At 50.5% G+C, this 22,632-nt stretch overlaps 1 protein-coding gene across 1 annotated transcript in view; it reads right to left on the bottom strand.

Moving 5' to 3' along the window:
• Nucleotides 1-21,851, bottom strand: part of UBE2H (ubiquitin conjugating enzyme E2 H) — a 30,014-nt gene extending 8,163 nt beyond the window's left edge. The window contains exons 1-3 of the mRNA XM_039391102.1: nucleotides 21,549-21,851; nucleotides 809-885; nucleotides 2-76 (exon numbers count right to left, since the gene is read on the bottom strand). Coding sequence (XP_039247036.1) covers nucleotides 2-76; nucleotides 809-885; nucleotides 21,549-21,601 — 205 coding nt within the window. The 5' untranslated portion in view covers nucleotides 21,602-21,851. The remainder of the gene's footprint in view (nucleotide 1; nucleotides 77-808; nucleotides 886-21,548) is intronic.
• Nucleotides 21,852-22,632: the final 781 nt, after the last annotated feature.

The raw sequence follows: 22,632 nt of genomic DNA, 5'->3' as shown, positions 1-22,632 counted from the left end.
CCTATGGATGGGGATTTGAAGGGATATTTGTCGGGAAGGTCCACTCTGACTTTCCACACTCCGCCCTCGTACGGAGCTGCAGGGAGGAAATTCAGGAATTAGGACATTTTAGGGCTTTGGGAGACAACAAATGGAGGAAAACACATCCCTGGGAATAAAATATTCCATAGGGGAAAGACTCCTGGCAAAACTGCCATGGAAATCCCTGATTTTAACTGGGAATCCTGGGATTGGAGCTTTTTTATTCCCTTTTTTCCCTCCCTTCCAAGGGTTTTCACTCCAATGGTAAAAGTTTCCTGCTTCCCTGGCATGAAGTTTTCCCAGGACAGCTGGAATTCCAGACCCTTTGGAATCTTCAGGGCACACCTGGATGCACAGGGACACATCCCAAATATTCCTGATCCAGCAGGAACAAAGAATTCCCAGTGATCCCGAGGAAAATCCACCCTGACTTTCCCTATGGAAAAGGTTTCCTGCTTCCCTGGCACCCGGGATGGCAGGAATTCCAGACCCTTTGGAATCTTCAGGGCACACCTGGAGGCACAGGGACACATCCCAAATATTCCTGATCCAGCAGGAACAAAGAATTCCCAGTGATCCCGAGGAAAATCCCGGCATGAGGAGCCTTGTTAAAAACAGGGATTTTGGGAATCATCCACTTGCCTTCGGAGCTGCCGCTAAACCGAGTTGTTTCAATGGGAAATTCCCCAAAAAATAGGGATGTTGAGCTCCAAGCCAGGCCCAGGAAAGCCTGGGCTGAGCCAGCAGCTGGAATTTTGGGAAGAGGGGGGGGTTTTCCCAAACTTACTTCCTTGTGGTCCATAAAACTTGACGACGAACTCGTTGAGTCCTCCCAGGATCGTCACCTCGTGCTTGCTCTCGATCCTGAGCCCCAAAGTCAAGGAAAACGTGGCATTCCAGGGAAAATTCCCGCTGGCAGGCACGGACAGGGGGTGTCTGGGAAGCCTGGCCACCCAAATATTCCCAACTGGGCACTGGGAATGTTCTCCCACCGGGAATTTCGGGGCCCTGAGGCGTCCAAGGGACCAAAGCGCCACAAGGACGTGGATCCCACATCCCAGGAAATCCCTGCCCGGCAGGGAGGGATCCTGGGATGATCCCAACTTTCCTCTCCCAGCTGCTCGGTGCAGGGAATGCAGAGGGAAAGGGAAACTGGGAATACAAAGGGAAAAGGGAATGGGAAGAAGGGAATGCAAAGGGAAAAGTGAGTGGGAAGAAGGGAATACAAAGGGAAAAGGGAATGGGAAGAAAGGAATAAAAAGGGAAAGGGAAACTGGGAATACAAAGGGAAAAGGGAAGAAGGGAATAAAAAGAGAAAGGGAAACTGGGAATACAAAGGGAAAAGAAAAAGGGAAGAAGGGAAGACAAAGGAAAGAGGGAAACTGGGAACAAAAAGGGAAAAGGGAAACTGGGAAGAAAGGAATAAAAAGAGGAAGGGAAACTGGGAATACAAAGGGAAAAGAAAAAGGGAAGAAGGGAAGACAAAGGAAAGAGGGAAACTGGGAACACAAAGGGAAAAGGGAAACTGGGAAGAAGGGAATACAAAGGAAAAGTGAGTGGGAAGAAGGGAATATAAAGGGAGAGGGAAATTGGGAAGAAGGGAATACAAAGGAAAAGTAAGTGGGAAAAAGGGAATACAAAGGGAAAGGGAAACTGGGAATGCAAAGGAAAAAGTAAGAAGGGAATATAAAGGGAAAGGGAATGGGAAGAAGGGAATACAATGGAAAAAGGGAATGGGAAGAAGGGAATAAACAAAGGGAAAGGGAAACTGGGAAGAATGGAATGCAAAGGGAAAAGGAAGAAGGGAATACAAAGGGAAAAGGGAAACTGGGAATACAAAGGAAAAGTGAGTGGGAAGAAGAGAATACAAAGGGAAACTGGGAATACAAAGGGAAAAGGGAAAGGGAAGAAGGGAATACAAGGGGAAAAGGAAGAAGGGAATACAAAGGGAAAAGGGAAACTGGGAATACAAAGGAAAAGTGAGTGGGAATACAAAGGGAAAAGGAAGAAAGGAATACAAGGGGAAGAGGCAGTGGCTGAGCTCCTGGTAGGGATCGGGATCGGGATTGGGAATCAAGGTTTGGGAACAACCACACTGCTCGTTACCAGGACACAAGGGATCCTCCCCTGGGATACTGGGAAGGAATTCCTGGCTGGAATGGATTTCCCAGGGAAGCTGTGGCTGCCCCTGGATCCCTGGGAGTGTCCAAGGGCAGGTTGGAGCAACCTGGGAGAGTGGGAAGTGTCCCTGGGATTGGCACTGGATGGGCTCCAAGGTCCCTTCCCACCCAAACCATTCCAGGATTCCAAGGGAAAAGGAGGCGGATCCCAGCAACACCAACCCACGGGAAACCCCTGGAATTGCAGCAGCAGGAATGAGGAAGCTGGGGAGCCTTTTCCCTGGGAATGGGGTGAATTCCATGGGAATCCCCGATTTCCAACCCAAGGGGGGTCAAACCACCTGCCCTCTCCCTTCTCCACCAAGGAATCCCAGATCCTGGAATGCCACCAACACAACAGGGAGAGCTCCGGTGGGAGAACACGCAGGAGGAGGAACAGTTATTCCCGTTTATCTCCAGGAATTCTTGAGGAAAGGGAGCACTTATTGCCCAGAGTGGAGCTCTGGGAAGAGCAGGAATCAGAGGAGACTCCAAGGCTCCTCCATCCCACATTCCCAGGGAACACGAGGGAAAAGCCTGGAGGAACAGAAGGGACCAGCCCCACATTCCCAGGAAAAGCCCCAGGGATGTGTCCGGCAGGGAAGGACACAGGCTCTGATCCAAGTATTCCCTCGGCTCACAGGGAATTTTTTCCGTAAGGCAAAAGTCCCACAACCAAATCCCTGCTCCAGACACGCCAGGAATTCCTGGGCTGTCCGGGATCCAGGAATTCCCTGCCTGGAGACCCGCGATCCCTACGGAACCGGGAGCACAGGGAACCTCCCGGCCCGCCCTTGGAGTCGGATCCCACGGCAATTCCAAGGAAATCCCAGGAGGGAGAAACACTCCAGGGCTTCCAGCAAACCGATTCCAGCTTGGGAGAACCCCGGGAAAAAGAGCAGCAGGAAGCTGGAGCGAGAATTCCCACAATTCAGGCGACCCGGGATACAAACGTTTGCGTCCGGGATTCCCAGCGACCCCTTTGATCAGATTCCATGCAGGAAGCAGTTGGGATTCAAACACACATCCAGCATTTTCTGGGAAGCCCACGACCCCCCTCGCCTCGTTTTATCCCGGGAAAATCCCTCCAATCCCGCGTTTTCCCCGATTTCCAAGGAAACCAGCAATGAATGGATAAAAGACTCGGCCATTCCCGGGATTCCAGGGGCAATCCGGGGGTTCATCCCGCCTTGTCCCTGCAGGACACACATCCTTGGAATGAAACATTCCATGGCCAAACTCCCAGGGAAAAGGATTTTTCCGGCATCGGGATCAGAGGGACAAACCCGGCCCCCGACACGTCAAATTCCCGGGAAAAACCCCAACCAAATCCCAAATTCCCAAGGTTTTGGCCTTCCTGCCTGATCCCTCCCTCACCCCGGGATGCCAACGGGACTCTGGGCCGAGCAAAGGCAGCGGAAAAAATCCAGGGAAAAGAGGAAAAGCGGGATGGGAGGCAGGTTGGAACGGGGACGTTCCAAAGCCACGGGAATGAGGAGTCATTCCCAGATTTTAACTGCCTGGCATAAGGAATTCTTATATTCTATATATTACATATAGGTGTGTGTGTATATATTATATTCTATATATTATATACATAGCAAATATTATATATAATATATTCTTAATATATATTATATAATATTTATATATTTATAAATTATATTTTATATATACTTTATATATTATTTAATATTATATATTATACATTATATTTATATATTTGTTATTTTTATATATTATTTATACATTATATATTTATATATTTATTATTTCTATATATTATTTTTATATATTTATATATTGTACTTTATATATTATTTAACAGTATTTATATATATTATATATTTATATATTTTTATATATATTATATATTTTTATATATTTATATATATTTATATATTTACTATTTCTATATATTATTTTTGTATATTTATATATTGTACTTTATATATTATTTAATAGTATTTATATATTATATATTATATTTATTTTATTATTTTATATATTATTTATATATTATTTTTATACATATTATACTTTCTATATTATTCAGTAGCATTTATATATCATATATTTATATATTTATTATTTCTATATATTATTTTTATATATTTATATATTGTACTTTATATATTATTTAGTAGTATTTATATATACAGTATACTTATATATTTATTATATTTATATATAAAACATCTTTTATATATGTCTATAAATAAAAATACATTTAGGTATTAAATCTTATATATTTTTATATTCAATATATATTAAATATTTTATATTTATAAATAGATATTGATACATTGTATTTTTATCTATTATTTTTATATTTGTCTACATTTATATATTTCTATATTATTTATAATTATATTTTCCATCTCGCTGAGTTCCCGCTCAGCCCCTCAAACCCCCCGGAGCTGCCTCCAGCAGCCCAGAATTCCCTGAATCCCGGGAAAAGGGGGCAAACAGGGAGCTGGGGGGGTTCAGGGGCAATCAGGACATCATCAGGAATCCGCTGGAAATCCGGGAATTCCCTGCCCGGATCCCACAGGGATCAATGGCACTGTGGGAGGGATGGATCCCAACCCCACGCCGGAGCCAGGGAATTCTCTGGGATAAAGGGAAAGGAATTCTCTGGGATAACGGGAGAGGAATTCTCTGGGATAACGGGAGAGGAATTCTCTGGGATAAAGGGAGAGGAATTCTCTGGGATAACGGGAGAGGAATTCTCTGGGATAACGGGAGAGGAATTCTCTGGGATAAAGGGAGAGGAATTCTCTGGGATAACGGGAGAGGCCGGGATGTCCCAGTCCCTGTGAGCCCACGCCTGAGCTTCCCGGAATTCCATGGGATAAAGCGGGAATCAGCAGGGCTGGGAAGGCTGGGAATTCACCCCACCGACATTCCCGGAGGGAAACAGAGCCGGATCCGGGAGTATCCAAATTTTTTTGCAGTGGGATCCGGGAGTATCCAAGTTTTTTGGAGTGGCCAGGCCCGGAGCTCCAGGTGTGATCCCGGCACTGCTCCGGCTCCCGGCAGGAGGAGCCCATTCCCGTGGGAATGGGGGGAGGGATGGAGCATTCCAGGGACAAGGACAAAATTCCCGAGCCAGAGGGAAAGGGGAAAGAAAGAGGGTTGTTGAAATAAAGGATCCTGAGGGTTGTTAAAGGAGGAATCCCAAGGATTTTTAAAATAAAGGAATCCTGAGGGTTGTTAAAATAAAGGAATCCCAAGGATTTTTAAGTGAAGGAATCCTGGGGATTGTTAAATTAAAGGAATCCTGAGGGTTGTTAAAATAAAGGAATTCTGAGGATTGTTAAAGGAATCCTGAGGGTTGTTAAAGGAGGAATTCTGAGGACTGTAAAATAAAGGAATCCTGGGAATTGTTAAGATAAAGGAATCTTGAGGATTGTTAAATTAAAGGAATCCTCAGGATTGCTAAAATAAAGGAATCCTGAGGGTTGTTAAAGAAGGAATCCTGAGGATTGTTAAAATAAGGAATTCTGAGGATTGTTAAAATAAGGAATTCTGAGGATTGTTAAAATAAGGAATTCTGAGGACTGTTAAAATAAGGAATTCTGAGGATTGTTAAAATAAGGAATTCTGAGGAGTGTTAAAGGAATCCTGAGGATTGTTACAATAAAGGAATTCTGAAGATTGCTAAAAGAGGGAATCCCAAGGATTTTTAAGTGAGGGAATCCTGAGGATTGTTAAAGGAGGGAATCCCGAGGATTGTTAAAATAAAGGAATTCTGAAGATTGCTAAAGGAGGGAATTCTGAGGGTCGTTAAAATAAAGGAGTCCCGAGGATTTTCAAGTGAAGGAATCCTGAGGATTTTTAAAAGAGGGAATCCCAAGGATTGTTAAAGGAATCCTGAGGGTTGTTAAAGGAGGAATCCTGAGGGTTGGTGAAGGAGGGAATCCTGAGAATTCTTTCAACAAACCCTTCACACCAAGATGCTCCAACAACAGGAATCCTGAGGGTTGTTAAAATAAAGGAATCCTGAGGGTTTTTAAGTGAGAGAATCCTGAGGGTTGTTAAAATAAGGAATTCTGAGGATTGTTAAAATAAAGGATCCTTAAGATTGCTAAAGGAATCCTGAGGATTGTTAGAATGAAGGAATCCTGAGGATTTTTAAGTGAGGGAATTCTGAGGGTTGTTACAATAAAGGAATCCTGAGGGTTGTTAAAATAAAGGATCCTGAAGATTTTTAAGTGAAGAAATCCCAAGGATTTTTAAGTGAGGGAATCCTGAGGGTTGTTAAAGGAGGAATCCCGAGGATTGTTAAAATAAAGGAATTCTGGAGATTGCTAAAAGAGGGAATCCTGAGGGTTGTTAAAATAAAGGAATCCTGAGGATTGTTAAAATAAAGGAATCCTGAGGATTTTTAAGTGAGAGAATCCTGAGGGTTGTTAAAATAAGGAATTCTGAGGATTGTTAAAATAAAGGATCCTTAGGATTGTTAAAGGAATCCTGAGGATTGTTAGAATGAAGGAATCCTGAGGATTTTTAAGCGAGGGAATCCTGAGGGTTGTTACAATAAAGGAATCCTGAGGGTTGTTAAAATAAAGGAATCCTGAGGATTAAGTGAGGGAATCCCAAGGATTTTTAAAACAGGGAATCCCAAGGATTGTTAAAGGAATCCTGAGGATTGCTAAAATAAAGGATCCTGAGGGTTGTTAAAATAAAGGAAGATTTATTCCTTTATTTGGCAATCCTGAGGGTTGCTAAAATAAGGAAATCTTGAGGGGTTTTAAGTGAAGGAATCGTGAGGATTGTTAAAGGAGGAATCCTGAGGGTTGTTACAATAAAGGAATCCTGAGGATTGTTAAAATAAAGGAACCCTGAGGGTTGAGAAGTGAAGGAATCCCGAGGATTCTCCCACCAAACCCTTCCCCCCAGGACGCTCCAACAAAACCCCTGCAGGCCTCTCTGCAGGGAACTTCCCACAGCCTCAGCCTTGAAGAAGGAAAACATTCCCAGGGGGAGGCAAAGCTCCCAGTCCTGTTTGGGCTCCGGCTGCCCGGGAATCCCGGGATAAGGGATCTCAGCTCCCCTGGGGGGACGGAATCCGGCGGGATCTTCCCGGAGCACGGAGAGCCGAGTTATCCGCAGGGCTGGGCTGGGAATGAGCCCTCAGGGAGGCTTTGCTGGGCCAGGCTTTGCTAAACCACCACCTCCAGGGCTGGGGCACCGGGAATTCCAGCTGGAAAAACCTGGGCTGGAGCTGGAAGTGTCACGGAAAGCAGGGAGTTGGGAAGTGCCAGGGAAAATCCAGCAGCTCCCAAAGCTGCTCCAGCTTCAATCCAACCATTTAATCCTGGGTTTAACACCCCAACTCCCCTCTGGAGAACTTCCCACCCTCATGGATGTTTCCAGCACCATCCAAGGTGGGAATAAAGTGTCTCCAAGAGATTCTGGAAGTGGGTTTTCCCCTCTGGAGAACTGGGAATGACTGATATTTCATGGAAAATTCCGGGACCTTAAAGCTCCTCCAGTTCCTCCCACTCTCCCAGGCTGCTCCAGCCTGGCCTTGGACACTCCCAGGGATCCAGGGGCAGCCACAGCTTCTCTGGGAATTCCATCCCAGCCCCTCCCCACCCTGCCAGGCAGGAATTCCTTCCCGAGATTTAATCCAAACTCACCCTCTCCAGCTCAAGGCCATTCCCAAGTTGTTTATCCCAACAGTAACTCTGCTCCTGGATCCAGGAGCTCCAGCATTCCCGGGGGAAAGGATCTGCCCAATCCTCAATAAAAAGAAAAGGAGCTTTCAAAGGAATCTCCAGAGCACTGGGAATTCTGCAGGGCGAGGGAATAAAAGCAAACTTTGGGAATGAAGCCGGAGATCAGGAAAACTCCCTCGATCCCAGGAAACACGGGGGGAGGGGGGAGGGAAATCCTGGAGTGGCTTCAATCCCAATTTCCCACCTGGAAGGAGCACAGGGAGCTCCAGGGGTTTGGTTTAGGGAGGATCATTCCCTGAGGCATTCCCTGGAATTCCTGCTCCTTTATCGGGAAGAGGGGTTTTTTTTCCCCCCAAAATAAAAGTTCAGTTCTGCTCTGCTGATTCCCGGGAACAGGCGGAAAATCGGGATGGGCATCAACATCCAGCCTGTGGAAGGGGGTTGCTCCCAAAATCCTTGGCTTTGAACCCAAAATCCCTGGCTTTGAACCCAAAATCCTTGGCTTTGAACCCAAAATCCTTGGCTTTGAACCCAAAATCCCTGGCTTTGAACCCAAAATCCTTGGCTTTGAACCCCAAATCCCTGGCTTTGCTCCCAAAATCCCGTCCCCAAGGGCCGAGGCAGCCCCCGCCCCTCGGAAGGGCACATCCCAACTGGATCATTCCCAAATCCAGGAGGATCAGAACCTCCAGAGGGATCGGCTGTGGCTGCTGCTGCTCCTGGGATTTGTCCCAAGGGATGGGATTGGGTTTGATCCCAAATTCCAGACCTGGGTCACAGAATCAGGGAGGTCCCGACCGGCACAACTTCCAACAGGGACCGTTCCCGGGTCGCTCCCAGAGCAAAGGAGAAAATCCCAGGATTTGGGAACAAACCCCTTCCAATCCCAAATAATTTAGGAACAAACACCTTTCAGACCCTGGGGAAAAATCCCAAGTGATTTGGGAACAAACCCCTTCCAATCCCAAATAATTTGGGAACAAACCCCTTTCAGCCCCTGGTTAAAAATCCCAAATGATTTGGGAACAAACCCCTTCCAATCCCAAGTGATTTGGGAACAAACACCTTCCAATCCCTGGTTAAAATCCCAAGTGATTTAGGAACAAACACCTTTCAATCCCAAGTGATTTAGGAACAAATCAGTTCCCATCTTGGGTAAAAATCCCAAACTGATTTGGGAACAAACACCTTTCAGACTCTGGTTAAATCCCAAGTAATTTAGGAACAAACCCCTTCCAATCCCAAATGATTTGGGAACAAACACCTCTCAATCCCAGGTGATTTAGGAACAAACACCTTCCAATCCCTGGTTAAAAATCCCAAGTGATTTGGGAACAAACCCCTTTCAATCCCAAGTGATTTGGGAACAAACCCCTTCCAATCCCAAGTGATTTGGGAACAAACCCCTTCCAACCCCAAGTGCTTTGGGACCGAGCCCCTTCCAGCCCCTGGTTAAATTCCAAGGGATTTGGGAACCAGCCCCTTCCAGCCCTTGGATCCCTGGATTGGATCCAGTTTTCCCTCTTCCCATCCCCAACCCCCAAACAATTCCGGGGGCCCGGAAGCCGCAGCCGGACGAGGCCGGAATTCCCTGGCCAGGGATGATCCCAACAATCCCAGGGCTCCCTGGCACGGCTGTTATCCCAATTATCCCAATTATCCTCCTCTGGAATGGGGCTCCCTGTGTGGATCCCACATCCCGCTGTCCCACATTCCAGCCCGTTCCCACATCCTCCTGGAAAGCTGGAATTCCCAAATATGGGAACGTGGAATCACAGCCTGGATGTGACCCCTCGGAATTCCAGGGGACCTCCCCCGGCTCCGGAGGCTTTCCCAGACACCCCCTGATCCCAGATTTCTGTAGGGAATGGGAATGAAGGAGCCTGGAAACACTTGAAGCTGTTCCAGGGGACAATATTGGGAATCAGGGAAAAAATCCCGATGAACCAGAGGGATCTGGGAAGGAGGAGAGGCCTGGAATGAGCGGGAAGGGAAAATAAAGGTGGGAATCTGGGAATAACTGGGAAGGGAAAATAATGGTCAGAATCTGGGAATTATCAGGGAAGGGAAAACAAAGGTCAGAATCCCAAAATAATCAGGGAAGAGAAAATAAAGGCCAAAATCTGGGAATAAGCAGGGAAGGGAAAATAAAGGCCAGAATCCTGGAATAACTGGGAAGGGAATTTAAAGGCCAGAATCTGGGAATTATCAGGGAAGGGAAAATTAAAGCCAGAATCTGGGAATAATGGGGAAGGGAAAATAAAGGCTGGAATCCTGGAATTATCAGGGAAGAGAAACTTAAGGTCAGAATCTTGGAATAATTGGGAAGGGAAAATAAAGGCCAAAATCTGGGAATTATTAGGGAAAGGAAAATAAAGGCCAGAATCCCAGAATTATGAGGGAAGGGAAAATAAAGGCCAGAATCTGGGAACAGTAAGGGAAGGGAAAACAGAGGCTGGAATCTGGGAATTGTCAGGGAAGGGAAAATGAAGGCCAGAATCTTGGAATAATTGGGAAGGGAAAATACAGGTCAGAATCCTGGAATATCAGGGAAGGGAAAATTAAGGCCAGAATCTTGGAATTATCAGGGAAGGGAAAATAAAGACCAAAATCTGGGAATAATTGGGAAAGGAAAATGAAGGCCAGAATCCTGGAATAAGCAGGGAAAGGAAAATTAAGGCTAAAATCCTGGAATAAGCAGGAAAGGGAAAATAAAGGCTGGGATCTGGGAATAATTGGGAAGGGAAAACAAAGGCCAGAATCCCAAAATAATCAGGGAAGAGAAACTAAAGGCCAAAATCCTGGAATAACTGGGAAGGGAAACTAAAGGGCAGAATCCCGGGAAGTTCAAATCCAGCCCAGCCTGGAAGTGCCCGAGCAGCAGCCCGGGAATCTTTCCCTGGGTTCCAGCCCGGGAATCTTTCCCTGGGTTCCAGCCTGGGAATCTTTCCCTGGATTCCCTTTTTCCCTTTATTTCCCTCCTCCCTTTTATCCATCTCTGCCATCCCCACAATTTTAGCTTGGAATAAAAAAACTGGGAATATCCCTCCCTGGAGAGAAATCCCTGAGGAAAGTGGTTTTCCCCCTTTTTTCCGAGCAGGAATTCTTCCCACTCCCAAACACGTGCGGGTCTCCGGAGCTCAGGAATTTTGGGATACAAAGGCAGGGAATCCACGCAGGAGAACGGGGCGGGATTCTCCTCTTGGAGATTCCTCTTGGATCTCCAAGAATTCCTCGGGGATTCCTCTGGAATTCCAGGTGGGACTCAGGCCTGTGATCCACGTCCTGTCACGCTCCAACTCCTCCCTGGAATTCTGCCTCCGTTCCCTTATCCAGGAATTCCACAAAAGGAGGTTCCAAAGGACAAGGAAAGAGGGATTTTATCCAGGTGCAACCGGATGTGGGACGTCCCAAAAATCCCCAGGGATGAGGCAGGAATTTGGCCCCAAAGCCTCAGCTCTGGCTCAGGGGCTAAATTTAGTCCAGGCCTGACTAATCCAGCATTTAAGGGATGACCTAAAAATCCTGGGATGCGGCTTCCGGGACATTTGGGATGGGCTGGGATGGGCTGGGCAGCTCCAGCCACTTCCTGGCATCGGGAATGTGCCCCTGGAAAAGTCCTCTGGGAGCCCCAGAGTTGGAATTGGGAATTCCCAGCTCCGAGCAAAGGCTCTGCTCCCGACCCAGCCCTCGGCTCCCAAAACTCAGGGAATATTCCCCAACTTTTCCCTCTTTTCAGGGAATTTCCTGCCTGAGATCCCGTGGGATCCCGGCCCCACCCAGGCGGCCTTTTCCCGGGATATCCAGCAGCAGATTCCCAGATGATGTTGGAATCCCAACATGCAGAAGATTCCAGAATTCCCCCTTCCCAACCTTCATTCCTTGTGCCTTCCAAACCCGGAGGAAAACAGGGAGAGGGAATCACAGGGAGAATATCCCGGAATGGCCTCACTCCACTGGAATTTGGGAACTCCGGAAGCCCTGGAGGACAATTTCAGGACTCCCACGTTCCCAGATTCCCGAAAAACCCAAACTGTTGTGTTCTGTGGTTAATTATGGAATTAACCGATCATGGAATGAATCCCGTCGTGTCCCAGCAGACAAAGCTCCCAAAAAACCCCCTGGAATTCCTCATTTATCGGCGCAGGGCTGGAAGTTTCGGCACAACAAGACACAAAAATTGTGGAATCATGGAATGGTTTGGGCTGGAAAGGACCTTAAAGGTCCCCAATTCCAAGGGAATCTCCCACCGGAGTGGGTGTGCTGTGGCATTCCCACACCATTCCCATGCCATTCCCACACCATTCCCACACCATTCCCACGCCATTCCCACACCATTCCCACACCATTCCCACGCCATTCCCACACCATTCCCACACCATTCCCACACCATTCCCACGCCATTCCCACGCCATTCCCACGCCATTCCCACACCATTCCCATGCCATTCCCACTTATCCAACCCGCTCCAGAGGAAAACTCCCGGGGACAAAGGCCCCAAATCCACTCCCACCTCTGGCCTTTATTCTCCCTTCCCTGATTATTCCTGGATTTTGGCCTTTATTTTCCTTTCCCAATTATTCCAGGATTCTGGCCTTTAGTTTTCCTTCCCTGATATTCCCAGATTAATTTTCCCTTCCCTGTTTATTCCAGGATTTCTGGCCTTTGTTTTCCTTTCCCAATTATTCCCCAAGTTGGGAAGAGGCACCGGGAGCACCCGGACTCTCCCAAAGCACCTGGAATTCCCTTCCCAGACCCTCCAACCCCCCTTTTCCCGCTGGGAATAAACCGGGACAACGGGCAAAGCTCGGCTTAATCCCGACTGGTTTCCAACACGGAGATGGAAAATCCCAGTTTTTCCTGGAAAGCTCCATAGGGTCCCCCAGTGGCTCCACATCCCAACACAGGGAGCGAATCCCGGAATTCCGACCAAGGAGCCAAAGCCTCCCCCCCGAGTCCCTAAAACCGGGTTTAGGAGCGGCCTGGGGGGGGTTGGAGCCGGGCCGGGCAGCACATTCCCGGATTTCCCAGCGGGAAGGGAAAGGGAAAGCGGGGAAATAGAACAACAGTTAAAAAAGATAAAGGTGGAGTCAGAAGGGTTTTGCCCAAACAAACCAGGTTTAAAACACCACTTCGATCTAGAACCAGGTTTAAAACACCATTTTGGTGTAGGATCAGTTTTAAAACACCATTTTGATTTAGAACCAGTTTTAAAATATCATTTTGATGTAAAATCAGTTTTAAAACACCACTTTGTTGTAGGCTCAGTTTTAAAACACCATTTTGGTGTAGGATCAGGTTTAAAACACCATTTTGGTGTAGGATCAGTTTTAAAATATTTTTACGTAGAACCAGTTTTAAAACACCACTTTGCTGTAAAATCAGTTTTAAAACACCACTTTGGTGTAGGATCAGTTTTAAAACACCATTTTGTTGTAGAATCAGGTTTAAAACACCATTTTGGTGTAGGATCAGTTTTAAAACACCATTTTGTTGTAGAATCAGGTTTAAAACACCATTTTGGTGTAGATTCAGTTTAAAACACCATTTTGGTGTAGGATCAGTTTTAAAACACCATTTTGATTTAGAACCAGTTTTAAAACACCAATTTGATTTAGAACCAGTTTTAAAACACCATTTCGGTGTAGAACCAGTTTTAAAATATCATTTTGGTGTAAAATCAGGTTTAAAACACCATTTTGGTGTAGGATCAGTTTTAAAACACCACTTCAATTTAGAAGCAGGTTTAAACCACCATTTTGATTTAGAACCAGTTTTAAAATATTTTTATGTAGAACCAGTTTTAAAACACCACTTTGGTGTAGGATCAGTTTTAACCCCCCATTTTGGTTTAGGCTCAGTTTTAACCCCCCGTTTTGGTTTAGGCTCAGCTCTAACCCACCCCTGTGACCGGGAGTAACCCACAACCCCCTCTAAGATCCCCATGGTTTCCAGCCCAGGCCCAAGTTCCCCCCCCATTTTCCCGCTGGGAAAGCTCCGCAGTCCCTGGGCCGGGCCCGGATCTGCCCCTGCCAGGCCAAAGCCAGGCCCAAGAGCTCCCCAAAAACCACCCTGAGTTACTCACTGGTGCACTAATCCAGGCTGGGGAGGTCAGGCTGGGCCTGACCTTTCTGGGGGAAACACCCGGTTTGACCCCAAAAACTGGCTGGTTTTAGGCAAAATCTCAGATTTTAGGCCCAGTCTGAGTGGGTTTTCCCAGGGCAAACACCCCTAAGCTCAGCTTTCCGGGCCAGTCCTGGTTTAGGGGCGGCAGCAGGGACATGGATATGGATTTTCCCCTAAAAACTGGCACCCATTCCAAGGATTTCAAGGGTATCCAACAACTCTGAACAGCCCAAGGAGGGGAAAACAAGAGGGGGAAAATGGGGGAAGGAAAAAAGGGGGGAAGGAAAGAAAGGAGGGGGAAAAACAGGAGGGGGAAAGGAGAGGGAAAAAATGAGAGGAAAAAAAAGGAAGGAGGGGAAAAAGAAAGGGAAGAAAGGAAAGGAGAGAAAAGAAGAAAGGAGGGGGGAAAAAAAGTAGGGAAAAAGAAGAAAGGGAAGAAAAGAAAGGGGGGGAAGAAGAAAAGAGGGGAAAAAAGAAAATGGGGGGGAAAGAAAGGAGGGAAGAAAAGAAAGGGAAGAAAAGAAAGGAGGGAAAGAAGAAAGGAGGGAAAAGAAAGGGGGGGAGAAAAGAAAGGGAAGAAAGGAAAGGAGAGAAGAAAAGAAAGGAGGGAAGAGAATAAAGGAGGGGGGGAAAACAAGGGAAAAAAGAAAGGGAGGAAAAAAAAGAAAGGGGAGGAAAAAGAAAAGGGGGAAGAAAAAGAAAGGAGGGGAAAGAAGTAAGGAGGGAGAAGAAGAAAGGGAAGAAAATAAAGGAGGGAAAAGAAGAAAGGAGGGGGGAAAAGAAGAGGGAAAAAAGAAAGGGGAGAAAAGAAAGGAGGGAAAAGAAGAAGGGGAAAAAGGAGAGAAAAAAAGGAAGGAAAAAAGAAAAGGGGGGAAAAGAAAGGGAAGAAAAGAAAGGGGGGGAAGAAAGGAAGGAAAAAGAAGAAAGGAGGGGAAAAAGAAGGGGGGAAAAACGAGGGGAAAAAAGAAAGAGGAGAAAAGAAGAAAGGATGGAAAAGAAAGGGAAGAAAAGAAAGGAGGGAAGAAAAGAAAGGGAAAAGAAGAAAGGAGGGGAGAAAAAGAAAGGAGGGAAGAAAAGAAACGGGGGGGGGAAGAAAGGGAAGAAAAGAAAGGAGGGAAAAGAAGAAAGGAGGGGGGAAAATGAGGAGGGAAAAAATTAGGTAAAAAAAGAAAGGAGGTAAAAAAAGAAAGGAGGGGAGAAAAATAGGGACAAAGTGCCCAAAGGAAGGGAGCCCGTTCCCCTGGATTCCCCTGGATTCCCCTGGATTCCCCTGGGATGGGGGGCCAGGTTCCCTCTGGAATGGCCGGGCTGTCACGGGAATCCTGCCGTGGGGAGGGCACACAAAGAGCCCGGCCCTGAGCTCGGCATTCCAGAACTCCATGGAGCAGAAATCCATGGAGCAGAAATCCATGGAGCAGAAATCCATGGAGCCAGCGGGAAGGGGAGCAGGGAGAGCAGGAGAGTCCCAGCTCCCCCGGGGGTCTGCACCCAAAATAACCCTGGGGGGAGCCAGGATTTAATCCCTGCCCCTGGAATAAAGGCCGGGAGGGGCAGGGAAATCCCGGCCCCTCTCCCTCAGCTCTGGGGTAAGGAGGCAGCAAAAGTAGGAGCTGTTTTCCTGGGAATCTGCTCCATCCCGCGGGATCTCTCCTGCCTGAACAACCTGTGTTTATCCCAGTTAGGCTCGGGTTAAAGCTCGGCTTAAGAAGGGAACACTCCGTTACCCCGGGATGGCTCCAGATGCACCTTCCCTTCCCAACAGCCCAATTCCTGCTGCTCTGACTCCAGGGCAGGGAAAAAACTCCAAGGAAAACAGGGAAAACAGCCAGTCAGGAGTCTGGATTTGCTCTCACTTCCCATGGGATACAGGGCAGGGATCCCTTTGGGATGAGGGGTTGCAGCATTCCATGGAGGCAGCAAAGCTGGAGCAACAAGGAATGAGCTCATCCAAGTGTTCCCATCCCTTGGCACTGGGCAAGATTTAATCCCTGAGCTCCCAGAGTGACTGCACTCCCTTTCCCAGGAATCCCAGTTGGGACAGGAATCTGGGATGCATCCAAAGGAGGAATTATTGGATGCTGTGAGGGAGTAGAGCTGCTGCTCCCCACCAGAGGAAGGGCAGGAGCAGGGCAGGGATCACTTCCCAACAGCCCAATTCCTGCTGCTCTGACTCCAGGGGAGGGAAAAAAAAACAGGGAAAACTGGGAAAAAGCCAGTCAGGTGCCTGGATTGGAGCACTGCTCTGCTCTCACTTCCCATGGGATACAGGGCAGGGATCCCTTTGGGTTGCAGCATTCCATGGAGGCAGCAAAACTGGAGCAACAAGGAATGAGCTCATCCAAGTGTTCCCATCCCTTGGCACCGGGCAGGATTTAATCCCTGAGCTCCCAGAGTGTCTGCACTCCCTTTCCCAGGAATCCCAGCTGGGACAGGAATCTGGGATGCATCCAAAGGAGGAATTATTGGATGTTGTGAGGGAGCAGAGCTGCTGCTCCCCACCAGAGCAGGGATCCCATCCTCCCGTTTCCCGGGAATCCCGAGGGCCCAACGACCTCCTGAGATTTAAACCAACACAACCCCCAAAACACCCAAACCCCACAAAGAACATCCTTCCCTGGTAACGACCGGGATCGACCCCGGGCTGGAATTCCCCAAAAAACCCACCACTTTTCCCTGGCAAATGAACATCTCCTGCCTCAATCCCAGCTCTCCAGCCCTGCCGGGGTCTGGCAGGATCGGGAGCACTCCGAGCTCAGGAACGTTGGGAATGTGGGAGCTGCTTCCCAAAGGCTCCCTGGGATCGAAAGGAGGTCGTGGCGACGCTTCCAAACAATCCCCTGCCACGGATCCAGGCCCAGCTTCCCTGGAAAAGCCCACAGGAACACCCCCAGGGGAGCAGGGAACGCCGTTATCCCGAAATCCCACGCTCGGTTTTTGGGGGGGATTTTGGAAACTGCCACGACAAAGAGACGGCTCCTAAAACCTGATGCCACTTTAGAACCGGTACCAGGAACATAATCCCACTGCTCAGAATTCCCAAATCAATTCCAGAATCAATTCCCAAATAAATTCCAGAATCAATTCCCAAATCAATTCCCAAATCAATTCCCAAATCACCGCTCCGAGTCCAGGAACAAGGCGAGGAAAGAGTTAAACCCCCCCCAAAAGCAGAGCAGCACAAAGAGCTGATTTTTCCCTGTTTTCCTTATTTTCAGCAGGGCCGGGATGTCCGGCTACAGCAGGAACACTCCAGGTATTCCCAACCCGATCCAGAATTCCCAATTTTATCCCCGTGACTGCGGCAATTCCACGATGGAGCAGGTGCTTCCCGGCATTCCAGGTCTGCTCCATGATGGAGCAGGTGCTTCCCAGCATTCCAGGTCTGCTCCATGATGGAGCAGGTGCTTCCCGGCATTCCAGGTCTGCTCCATGATGGAGCAGGTGCTTCCCAGGATTCCAGGTCTGCTCCATGATGGAGCAGGTGCTTCCCAGGATTCCAGGTCTGCTCCATGACCCTGAGCTCAAATATCCACACCAGGATCCAACAGACGAGGTGACAACGGGAGAGAGAAAACTCAGAATTCCGGATGATTTTCCAGGATAAAACCCATCCAGCCACCGCCAAAGACACGGAATTCCACTGCAGGAGCAGCAGGGATACCCTTGGAAGTTTTTTTAGGCAACAAAGCTGATTTTTGGGTCCGGTTTCCTCGGGTTGGGAAGAGATTTGGGGGTTTAAAGTTCTCCCGACAACAGGAGCCACGTTTCCCTGGATTTAGGGATCGTTTCCCTGGATTTAGAGGTTGAGCCCTGAGCTGTGCCAGCATTCCTGATGGCTCTGGAAACACAGGGGGGGCTCTCCCAGTGCTGGAAGGGGGTCTTTGCCACATCCCGGGGTGTTTGGAAGCATCTCCACCCGGTTCCCCCTGGAACGGCGCCGCGGAGCGGGAGCGATCCCGAAATCCCAAAATCCTGAAATCCCCCGCTGTGACCCCCGGCAAAGCTCCCCAGCAAAGCCCGAGTTTTATAAAAACCAACACCAAGCAAGCCCTGCCCAAACAAACCCTCCCAGTGCCAGGGACAGCGGGGGCCACCACGTGATTCCCAATTCCCGTGGCTCAGCCGGCCCTGGGAGGGCTCGGGGCGGGCTGGGAAGGGTGGTGTGAGCCTGGAAAAGGGATTTATCCCAAAGGGAAACTCTGCCCTCCCCTCGGCAAACACGGAGCGGGGGGGGGGGGGGGGGGGGGGAGGGCAGCGATTACAAAACCAAACCCCGCAGCTTTGGACCTTTATTCTCCTTGACTTTAGGCCCGAGCCTAAAATTAGCCGAGGTGTGTTCCGGGCACTGGGCAGCGCTCGGAATTCCTTTCGGGAACAAAACGGGGGCGACAACTTCCCTCTCCCGATTATAAACAGAGCGCAGGGAGCACGGAATTCCAGCGGGGAAGGAGGGCAAAGGAACCCGGCAGAGAAGGGGAAGGGAGCGGGGAAGGGAGCGGGAACAACGAGCTCTGCGGGCCGTGGGGAAGGGTCTGGGGGAGGGTTTGGGGGGCTCGGGGAAGGGTTCGGGGTGTTCCAAAGGCCCCGGCCGGGGCAGCCCCGGGAGCCGCCGCTCGCTCCGCCCCGGGTTTGGTTTCCGGGTAGTAACAGAGCAGCCAATCGGCGGAGTTGGGAGCGCTGCTCCGGGGCCTCTGCCCTGCCGAACACCGCTCCCAGGCCGCCCCTCGGGCCTAGACCGGCCAAGGGAACCCCCATCCCGGCTCTCCGGGAAGCCTGGACAGGCCTGGGATGAGCCGGGGCGCTTCCCGCGGGGATAACGGGAGCCCGCCGGGAAGGGGGTTTGGGGGGCACGGAACGTTCCCGGCGTCATTCCCGGCGTCATTCCCGCAGTCCTGCCCTCCATCCCCTGCTCTGGGGGGACGCGGCTCACCCGGGAATATCCCCCTCAAAAACAGGAAGGCTCCCCCCCTTTTCCCAGGATCAGGGCACGGACAATGAGGGGCTCAGGATTAGTAAAGCCCGGCTCAACAAACCCCGGCTCAAGAAACCGCCCGCTCTGCCCACCCCCTTCTCCGGGGAACAGGGACCTCTCCCCTCCCCTGCTCACAAAGAGGGAGCCACAAAAGGACACGCAGGGACGTGTGGGGATTGAAAATGGGAACGGGCAGGAGAAGGAGCTCGCCGGGCTCCCCAGGCTGTCAGAGCTGGGGAAGGGCAGAGCGTTATTCCCGCTGGGAAAAAGGTGGCCCCCTTGGCAGGCCGTAAATCCATGGATCCATCCCGTTATCCATCCCCCCCCCCACGCTGGAGAGGGATGAAAAGAGGAAAAAACGTCGTGAAAACGGCAGGAAAAAAAAGAAAAAGAGGAGGGGGGGGGGAAACCCCTCGTAACAAAAAGCTCGGCGGGGAACGACACACAAAAAAAAAACCCGGCAAAGCCGGGAGGAGCCGCCTCGGGGACATTCCTTCGGATCAATCCCTTCCCCAAGGGGCAAAGGGAGCCCGATTCCAGCTTCCAGGGAGGGAGATTCCCGAGGGGAAGCGGCGGAGCCGGGGCCTGGAGAGCTGCGGGCGAGTCAGGCAGGCAAACAAAAAAAGGTTGGGAAGGGAGGGAGGGAGGGAGGAGTGGAGAGGAGTCATCTGACACATCCAACTTCCTAAGTTTGTTGTCCGCAGGAGCCCGGCTGCTCCAACCCTCACCCCGCGGAAAACAGGGAATGCTGCGCCTTGGTTTTTTTTGGGAGGGGTGGGAAGGATCCTTTTGTCAACGGAGGGGGGGGGTTGGAAGAGCAGAGCACCGCGAGGAACCGCGGGTATCCAGGGATTTCTACTGGGAAAACACCCAGCGGAGGCACTGGGGGGGGAGAAAATAAAACCTGCTCTTTGTCTCGCAAAAATGCTGCGATCGCCGGAACAAAAAAAAAACCAAAAAAAACAAAAAGGGGGGGGGAGAAATAAAAAGAGAGAGGGGGAAGGGGAAAGGGAAGCTCGGGGAGCAGGTCGGGGCTCGGCCCCCCCTCTCCGGGCAGGGGATCCCGAGGGAAGGTTGGTTTGATCCCGGGACACAGCTGGAATCGCCGGGAATCGCCAGACCCTCCTCCCGGCGCGGTTTAAACATCGATCCCCGAGCGGCGTTCGGCGGAGCCTGACCCGTGTAACTTTAAACCCCCGGATAAAAATAGCCCCGATTCGAGCGGCGGCACCACCAGGAGTCATTTCCTATTTGCTTCAAAACAGGCCGAAAAAACCACCCCGAGAGCAGCTTTTTTGGTTGTTTTTTTTTGGGGGGGGTGGGAAAGGAGGGGGAGGGAGAAACGCGCAGGGGGAAACGTCACACTCAAGTTTCCTTCGATAAGCCACAAACAGGAGCTGCTGCTCCTCCCTCCCTCCTTCCCCCCCCCTTCCCAAAAAAACACCACCGAATCCAAGGAAGTTTGTTTATATCTCTCTCTCTCTCCCTGGGAACTAAACCAGCCCCGTTTCCCCCCACGGCACCACCAAAACCCCAAATCCTGCCCGGGGAGAGGTCGGGAATATCCTCCCCCCTCTCCCAAAAAATAAAAAACAACCCCCATTTCATCCCCTCTTGTCATTCCCAAGCCCTTTTTCCCCCGGCTCACGCCGCCACCTTGTAAACAACAACAAAAAAAAACTATTAATAAAACAAGCCCTAGCACCGAATTCCCGGTGATATTTTTTTCAACGCCACCCACTCCCCAGACGGGAGAGAGAGAGAGAGAGAGAGAAAAAAGGGATTCACCGCCCCGGGGGTGAAAAGGGCCTGGGGAGGGAAAAACAAGGAGGAGGAAAGAAAAAAAAATAATCAACAGATAAGAGAAAAAGGGTTTGAAAAATGGGAATAATAAAAGGCCGAGCGAAGCTGGAGGTTACATAAACCCCCGGGGGGAGAGACGCGGGCCGGGGGAGCGATGCCCCTTCGCCCACCGCGGGAGGGGGAGAGACCCCCAAAATAGGGCCCCGAGTAGGGGCTGCGGGAGACGAGGGGGGTAAATAATTAATTAATGCTCGTTTCCCCCCCCCCCCCCCCCCGACTAAAAAAAAAAAGACAACCCAACACACAAAAAAAAAAAAAAAAACCAAAAAAAAAAAAAACAACAAACAAAAAGAAAGAACAAACCAAAAACAAAAACGGACAAACAAAAGCCCACCACAAGACACACAAAAAAAAAAAACCAAACCAAAGCAACAAAAAAAGCGGAAAAAAGACCTGAAACGGGCAGAGGCCGAGGAAGAGGGGACAAACGAGCAAGGAACGGGGGAAGCAAAGGGAAAACAAGGGGGGGAACGCACAGGGGGGTGCGGGGAAAAAAAAAAGGTCAGGGCAGGGGGAGAGGGGTTAAAGCCCAAAATCCGGGAGCGGGGTGTGCGGGGTGAGGCCTCTCCTGCCCCCCCCACACAGGGGGGACACCCCGATGGGGCCGCGCGGGGAGGGGGTGTGGGGGTGACCCCCCCCTCTCGGACCTTCCCCTCCCTCCTCCCCTCCCCAAACCCTCCCCCCCAAAGAGCCCTCCAGGCGAGGGCACGGCAAGGATACAGCTTGACCACGTCGGTGTCCATCCGCCTCTTGCCCGGGCTGGGGGACGACATGGTGGCCGCGGCCGCCCCCGGCGCTCCGGGCGGGCTGTCAGCGCCGCCGCCGCGGGCCGGGGCCGCCCGGCAGCGAAGGGGAAGGCGGGCCGCGCTGCGCGGGGTGGGCGCGGTGGGCGCTGTCGCCGCCGGTGTCGCCGCTGCCGGTGTCGCCGCTGTCGCTGTCGCCGCCGCCCGTGGCCGCCAGGGCCGCTCCCCCCCCCCGCTCCCTCACGGCCGCTCGCGCTCCCTCAACCGCCCCGGCCGCCTCTGCCACAGCCTCTCTCTGGGCCCCTGACGTCACCCCTCCGCACGCGGTGACGTCACCGCGCCGCCGCCGCCGCGCAACGCTCGGGGGCGGGGGCGGCGCCGCGCGGGGCATGACGGGAAATGGAGTTCTGGGGCCGGGGGGGGAAATGATGGCGGGACCGCGGGTTCGAGACCCCGCCCGGGGGGACGCATCCCGTTCCAAGGATTTTCCCGCTGTTCCCCGTAGGAATGGTTCCCCCTCCGCCCCCCCGTTCATGTTCCTCCGTGGGTTCTGATGCCCGCTTTGCTGTCCCAGTCCCCACTTTCCCTCCAGGGTCAGGGAGACACCCTGGCCATGGGAGGCCCGATGGTTTCCCCCTTTTCCCTGTGCTTCCCCCATTCCCTATGGATTCTGACTCCCCCTTTATCCCCCCACTCCCACTTTCCCATCCCCACCAGGGTCAGGGAACTCTCCTACCCCAGTCAGGGCCAAGGGTTTCCCAAAATTCCCCACAGCTCCCCATTCCCATTGGTTTCCTGTAATTCTACAGCTCCCCCTTTTCCTCTCCCACATTCCCATGGATTCTGACACCCCCTTGCTCCCAGATTTCTACATTTCCCATCTCCACCAGGGCCCGGGAACCATCCCACAAATCCTGGGATACACCCATGCCAGGCCCAATGTTTTCCTGCTTTTCCCTGTGTTTCCCCCATTCCCTATGGATTCTGACACCCCTTTATCCCCCCATTCCCACTTTCCCATCCCCACAAGGGTCAGGGCCAAGGGTTTCCCAAAATTCCCC

Source organism: Pipra filicauda, unplaced genomic scaffold (genome assembly GCF_003945595.2).
Source record: "Pipra filicauda isolate LSUMZ 115617 unplaced genomic scaffold, ASM394559v2 scaffold907_size54712_pilon, whole genome shotgun sequence".
Taxonomy (NCBI): Eukaryota; Metazoa; Chordata; class Aves; order Passeriformes; family Pipridae; genus Pipra; species Pipra filicauda.
The sequence above is the reverse complement of the archived record's forward strand: the minus strand, read 5'-3'. Positions and strand labels throughout refer to the sequence as shown.